At 45.9% G+C, this 7500-nt stretch overlaps 1 protein-coding gene across 1 annotated transcript in view; it reads right to left on the reverse strand.

The window, feature by feature from the left end:
* LOC134189292 (uncharacterized) overlaps positions 1–6217 on the reverse strand; it is an 18470-nt gene extending 12253 nt beyond the window's left edge. The window contains exons 1-7 of the mRNA XM_062657527.1: positions 5979–6217; positions 4736–5288; positions 4197–4443; positions 3991–4141; positions 2401–3605; positions 1791–2111; positions 1–149 (exon numbers count right to left, since the gene is read on the reverse strand). The exon at positions 1–149 is cut by the window's left edge and continues 72 nt beyond it. Of these exons, the coding sequence (XP_062513511.1) occupies positions 1–149; positions 1791–2111; positions 2401–3605; positions 3991–4141; positions 4197–4443; positions 4736–5288; positions 5979–6211 (2859 nt within the window). The 5' untranslated portion in view covers positions 6212–6217. The remainder of the gene's footprint in view (positions 150–1790; positions 2112–2400; positions 3606–3990; positions 4142–4196; positions 4444–4735; positions 5289–5978) is intronic.
* Positions 6218–7500: the final 1283 nt, after the last annotated feature.

The following is a 7500-nucleotide window of genomic DNA, read 5'->3' on the forward strand; positions in this document are numbered from 1 at the left end:
TTCACAATGTCTCTCGTCGTCTATCATCTCGTCGTCTGCCGTTTCGTCTCCTTCCTCATGTGATTGATAATACTTCCAACGCCATTCGTCAGGACTGAAATTGTGATGATTAGGATCAACAGTAATGTTGTGAAAGTTGAACATTCCAACTGCAGAAATAACAAATCAATTGAGTGACTCAGACGTACTGAGTACAGCATAACTGTGTATACTTTGTGTCTACCTGTCTGTCTGTCTATACGTCTGTCTGTCTGTCTACTTGTCTGTCTGTCTGTCTGTCTGTCTACTCCTCTATCTGTCTGTCTACCTGTCTGTCTACTTGTCTGTCTGTCTACCCATCTGTCTGCTCCTGTGTCTGTCTGTCTACTTGTCTGTCTGTCCACTGCAGCTAGTCCTGCACTCTAGGATCCACTAAGATGACTCTACTCACAATGAGTGAGCTACTATTTACTGCGTTTATGTCTCTGCCTCTATGTCTGTCTGTCCATCAGTCCATCTGTCTGTATATTTGTTTGTCTATCCATCAATCCTTCTGTCTGTCTGTCTATCTGTCCATCTGTCTGTCCATCTGTCTGTCTGTAGTCCATCTGTCTGTATATTTGTTTGTCCATCAATCTGTTTCTGTGTCTCCATCAATCCAGCTGTCTGTCCATCTGTCTGTCTGTCCATCTGTCTGTCTGTAGTCCATCTGTCTGTATATTTGTTTGTCCATCAATCTGTTTCTGTGTCTCCATCAATCCAGCTGTCTGTCTATCTGTCTGTCTGTGGTCCGTCTGTCTGTATATTTGTTTGTCTATCAATCTGTTTCTGTGTCTGTGTCAATCCAGTTGTCTGTCTGTCAGACAAAGTACCCATCTATCCATCATAATCTCATGTAGCCAACCCCTCCCCTCTTCGACATCCAGGGGGAGCTGGCCATCCAGAAGTCATTTACATCAGTCTGTCTGTCTGTCTGTCCACCTGTCTGTCTGTCTGTCCATCTGTCTGTCTGTCCACCTGTCTGTCTGTCTGTCCACCTGTCTGAGTGATTTTGCGGAAGCTGTCAAGGCTTTCTGTGCGCTCATTAGGAGATGACAGTGTTTTGGGAGTAGATAGAGACATTCAGTGTTTTACTCATTAGCAATAGTCTCGGACTACAAGTAGAACATTTCATTTTAACAATAACTGTTTGTAGTAGTGAAGATTGTTGACAATAAACTTGATCCTGTCTGTCTGTCTGTCTGTCTGTCAGTCCACCTGTCTGTCTGTCTGTCCAGCTGTCTGTCAAAAACATCTATTGGTAAACATCAACGCTATTACAGTCAACGCTAAATCACTATCTATGAGTCCAAGAAAAATGACCGTCTGTCCACCTGTCTGTCTGTCTGTCCATCTGTCTGTCTGTCCACCTGTCTGTCTGTCCACCTGTCTGTCTGTCTGTCCACCTGTCTGTCTGTCTGTCTGTCTGTCCACCTGTCTGTCTGTCTGTCTGTCAGTCCACCTGTCTGTCTGTCTGTCCACCTGTCTGTCTGTCTGTCCACCTGTCTGTCTGTCTGTCAGTCCACCTGTCTGTCTGTCTGTCCATCTGTCTGTCTGTCCACCTGTCTGTCTGTCCACCTGTCTGTCCACCTGTCTGTCTGTCTGTCCACCTGTCTGTCTGTCTGTCCACCTGTCTGTCTGTCCACCTGTCTGTCTGTCTGTCCACCTGTCTGTCTGTCTGTCCACCTGTCTGTCTGTCTGTCCACCTGTCTGTCTGTCTGTCCACCTGTCTGTCTGTCTGTCTGTCCACCTGTCTCTCTATCTTTACTAACCACGGTGAGCACCAAATTGCTTTCTTTTCCGTTTTTTCGACTCATCGCTGTGATCGTTGATCATACAGCATGCATGCAATACGTTCCTATTTCCCGTCGTCTTCTCAGCCACAACATTCGGAACAATACATTGACTTCCAATAGAACTAACAGCTGACCACTCGCCCTCATCTTCTCCAAGTGATTCAGACTTTGTTTTCTTAGAAGAATTGGTTTCTATAGCAACCGCTGAATCCATCATCTCTAGCTTCATGAGGACTTGCTCGACATCATCTGCACAGCCAGATGAGATGGCAGGAATCAACTTCTGGTCCTTGAGAACTAGACAGAGACAAATCAGTTGACAGAGTACGAAAACAAATAGAAACAACAGAAACAGGCAAACTTACTATGCACACACACACACACACACACACACACACACACACACACACACACACACACACAGGTAAACAAACAGACAACAGACAGACAGACAAACAGACAGACATATGGACAGACAGATGGACAGACAGACAGATGGACAGACAGACAGACAGACAGACAGACAGACATACGGACAGACAGACAATACACACAGACAGACAAACACATGAAAACTGTAACAAACCTGTAACAGCAAAGTAAACTCTGGTGTTGTTCTCCAAATCACATCCTGAACGTTCTCCAAGTGCTAGCGACTTCATAAGAGGCACGTCATCGACCGGACAGTTATTCAGTCCACAGCCAAGATAACGTGGAAACACGCCACCATTGGCATCAAGAACAAGTAGCATCGCAGCATTCGCGGTGCTTACGATCGCCGGCTTCTCTTCTACGACGACCTTCTCAGTCACATCCCGTTCTCCGTGTTTCCTCTTCCGTTTCAATGTTGAGCCGTTGAACTTACTGAAATGCTTCACTACAAACTCACGATTCAGTCTTGACTCGTTAGCAGGCACAGCCTCTGCTTCATGAGACGCACCGCCACCGATAATTCGACCTCCTTGGTCTTCATCGACATAACCCGTTGAGACGGCAATACGCCAACGAAAACCAAAATTTTCGAGACCAAAACACGTGAGGAAAAATGCCTTGCTGTCGTACTCTCGTACAACAAGCGCGTAAACACCTCTATCTGTAGCAGTGATGGTTATGGCTCGAAAGCCGTGGACTGTACGTGGTGTGTCGTCTACGAAACGGTTGACGGACCCGATGGCCTCAGCTGGAGGAAGAAGTTCGGGGGAGATAAGACAGAGTGGTCTGCGTTGTATTTGGTAGTGACCGTGCCAACATGTAGGCCTCACAGACTCACCGCTCATCTCATCTACTGTATTCAACACTTCCAGTTCAGACACCTTGAATATCTTAAAGCCTGTGCCGGTCGTCTTTGAGCGTTTCCCGAGTTGAGACAAGCTGTTTTCGTCGAGCTTTACAACAGCGTTGGAACCATCGAAGCCTACAACTGTCCCAATCGCAGGCTCCTTATTGTCTAGAAACACACAATCCCTCACTTCTAACTGTTCTATGTATTCCTTGTTGGAAACATCGGATTCGACTTCTTGTATCCACTCGGTTGTGTTCGCATTCGTTCGCTGCTTCTTTGCAATGCGAACTTTCCTGCTTTCTGACCATTGCTGCCATGACTGGAGAGGAAGCATTTGACCAATACGTGGGCCTCTGCCTCCTGTGCATGTGTAGACTAGAGAGCCGGGAAAGCCAGGAGGACCTCGTTCGAGTTTCACTCGACAGCCAACAGTCACTTCTGAACGTCGATGGCGTCGTGCTTTCTTGCGGTCACGAAGAATTATTATTTCTGTGGTTGGAGTGAGACCCCTACAAAGTTATATTATAAGTAGTAGAAGCAACAAAACAAGATGCATACCTCTAATACAATAGTCTAATGTATTGTGAGATGCATCCTTCCAATACAATAGTCTGGTGTATTGTGAGATGCATCCCTCCAATACAATAGTCTAGTGTATTATGAGATGCATCCCTCCAATACAATAGTCTAATGTATTGTGAGATGCATCCTTCCAATACAATAGTCTAATGTATTGTGAGATGCATCCTTCCAATACAATAGTCTAATGTATTGTGAGATGCATCCCTCCAATACAATAGTCTAATGTATTGTGAGCTGAATCCCTCCAATACAGTAGTCTAATGTATTGAGAGATGCATCCCTACAACAGAATAGCTACAAACAATTCCTTACCACCAGAATACTTTTCCTGAATCAGTGACAACTGAAGATAGAAGGTCACTAACTTTCACTTCGACGACTTTCTCATTCTCCAATCCGTCCAGGAAATTTGCACTGTGTGATAATTCCCTCACTAGTGATGGTCTACCACCAAGGTCACATTCTATAAAATCATAAAATCAAAATTTTGTTATAAATTGATATTAACAAGATCAAACCTCTTAGAAGTTTGTCATAGAAAGTTGTTATTCGTCCAGACTTCATCACAACTGTCGCTCGTACTTGATACGATCCAATTAGTGACACTTCTTCATCGTCCTTCCACTCGACTCCAGTTAGAGGATGCAGGACTGCAGTTGGTGGGTACGTGTCATCACATGGCCACGAAAACAGTTGGCTTGAATCTTCAGTGATAAGAAGGAACTCCGAATGAAGAGCAGAGATAGCAGAGAACTTCACATCCGGCTATACAAACAGTCAATTTAGTATCACACACAGACACACACAAAACCATGAACCTTGATTCCACCATACCCACTATGGGTTTTGGCAACACAGCACACACACACACACACACACACACACACACACACACACACACACACACAAACACACACACACACACACACACACACACACACACACACACACACACACACACAATAAATGGTATTCACTAAGCACGACAAGAAATAGAGGTCAAAACCAACACACATCAACTTACAATACATAACAACAAACTACAGTGCATCCTCACTGGTTTTGTCTGTATCCACTCAAGCTCTCCAGCAGTCGGCCATTTCTTGTCAGTCAGTTTAGCCGGCTGACTATCCACAATCCTTTTCTTTACTCTCCTCTTCCTCACTTTCTTCTTGCCTCCAACGTTACCTGCAGCTACACCTTCCACCTTGAAGTCGTCCGCATCTTCGTCCATCGGCTCTCCACCCAATATGTCTGCACCTTTTTCATACCACGGCGGAGAACGTCGTATTCCTGGAGGACTTGGAGAATACAGATCAAGTATTGAAGCTTCAGGAGACGGTTCAACTTCAAAGGCATCTCCCCATGGATTGATTGTCGGACTTTCATTGTAGTCTGATGCACGGAAGGCGTCATAGTTGATATCTTCAGCATCACTGTGTTCTTCGTTGTCGTCAAAAATCTCACCGAGATGAAAGTCTCCTTGATTGAATCTTTCCTGCAGCTGCTGAGCGTACGTTTCGTCTGACTTCATAAGAAGACTTGGTTCCACTGACAGCTTTTCTATCTCCTGTTTCGGTTTTGGTTCTTCACCATAACCAAATCGAAAGCTAAACATATTAATTAATGACATTGTAGCTCTGCATATATTGTTACTGTCAGGTCTATGAGATCTACTGAAATACGCTATGTCTTCCATTTGACATGCAAAATCCCGCCTTTCTAATAGACTACACCACACCACATGTTAGTATGCAATTACTAACATACACAAATACATACACACATACATACATACATACAGACAGACATACATACAGACATACAGACAGATTGTTTTATTCTCTCCCAGTCCGTAAACGTAACAATCGCAAAAATGGAAGCAGACAGACAGACAAACAAACAGACAAACTGACAGACAGACAGACAGACAAACACACAGGTAAACAGACAGACAAACAAACAGACAGACAGACAAATTGACAAACAGACAAAAGACAAACACACACACACACACAGACACAGACACAGACACACACACACAGACAGACAGACACACACAGACACACACAGACACACAGACACACACACACACACACACACACACACACACACACACACACACACACAATAGCATGTCCACCTAAAGACTAACAACAAGACATCCACACACACATCCCTACACGCATGCAAGACAAATCCTTACAACCACGCATGTCACATGGTATAGCCCCGCCCACAGCTTCCTGTTTCACTAGACCACGCCCCTTTCACCATTCCCACAAATTTCGATTCCTTACCGAGCGGCTCGTCCGTCCGCAAGCAAGAGACCAACATAATGAGACGAGATAGCGACCTGCTGCACGACTTGCTGCTGCAAACCTCGAAACGTCACTCGATCACGACGAAACTCTTTTTGTTCACTGCCCGGCTCTTGACGCATTGCCTGGATGAACTTGGACTGCATCGCTTCCGTGCCATCGTCGTTCGTACACAAGATCGTGACAACGTCGAGTGACATGCCGTCAGCCATGTTGCACTTGACATACGGGAGCTGAATATGTGTAAGTCACGTGACTCTTGCTTTAATAGATTTTAATTTAGAAATGCAATAATAATTACAAATTAATAAAAAAATTATTTTAAACTAAAGAGTGTATAGTTACGTAATTTTAGAATAAATTTTAATTTAATAATTAAAAATGCAAATAATTGTTATACTCCACATACGGGACTTTTACTCGACATAGTTTCTTAATTAAATCACATGTACAGTTGTTGTAGCAATGTGTTGCCAGTATTGTTGTAGTTAAAGTTATTGATATCAATAAAGTTGTTATAATATCGTGGGCCAGCGGTAGTCGAGGTTGGCGTTAACACGATCAGCAGGCGGTCCCATTCTGTGGCGGGACGGCTGGTCCAAGCCGGGGCAGGGCCGGCACTAGTCAGGTTTGATCACGCAGGATCAGCAGGCGGTCCCATTCTGTGGCAGGACGGCTGGTCCAGGTCTGGTAGCGACTGGTGAGTATGTCATTGCACCAACATGCAGGTTGCACGTATGTTGAGACGATATGCAGATAGCATATCTCTCGATTTCGCAGAGGGGTTTGTGCTGTACGCACCGAGCGTAAATGGGTATTCGTGCGCGATGTCGTAGATGGGGCGGAGGTCTGTATGCAGCGGTGTTCCTTTTGCGTGCGTACAAGAAGGAATGGAATGGGTGGAGCCATTCGGTTTGCACGTCTACTTGCGCGCAGGAAGCGGTCGCCGCCGTGCACGTTAAGGGCAGGTGATCATGGACATTTTTATCTGGGGACAGGGGAGGTCCGGGAGATAGTGCGGGGTATCCGGGGGCAGGCGAGGTCCCGGATGGCCTTGAGGGCGGTATCTGTAAAACGCAGGTTCCGTTCGTACACCGTATGTAGTAAATCGAGCTCCGCAGAGCAGACAGGGTAAAGCGACTGGGCTGGTAGCTTTTGCGGAACCGGCGGCAGACGCGGGCGCAGTGCCAGCAGTAGTCAGCAAAGAAAATGGAAAGCGCATATGTAGAGATGGCGACGCCGCTGGTGGTTGTAACGGGCCGTCGGCCGAAGCGGCAGTGCCAGTGGCGGGCAACGCATAAGCGGAGAAGCACATACATGCATATGGCGAGTTTACAGACAGGCATGTTGTACGTAATCAGCAAAATAACCTTAATGACCAACGGGAAATGCAAACGCAAGACGACTGTAATGACGGTTATGCCATACTGCGGAGCCATCGGTGGATGGGCGCAGGATCAGTGACGGTCAGCGAATGGGCCAGGCGGGAAGCCACGGCACC

This window comes from Corticium candelabrum, chromosome 13, assembly GCF_963422355.1.
Source record: "Corticium candelabrum chromosome 13, ooCorCand1.1, whole genome shotgun sequence".
Taxonomy (NCBI): domain Eukaryota; kingdom Metazoa; phylum Porifera; class Homoscleromorpha; order Homosclerophorida; family Plakinidae; genus Corticium; species Corticium candelabrum.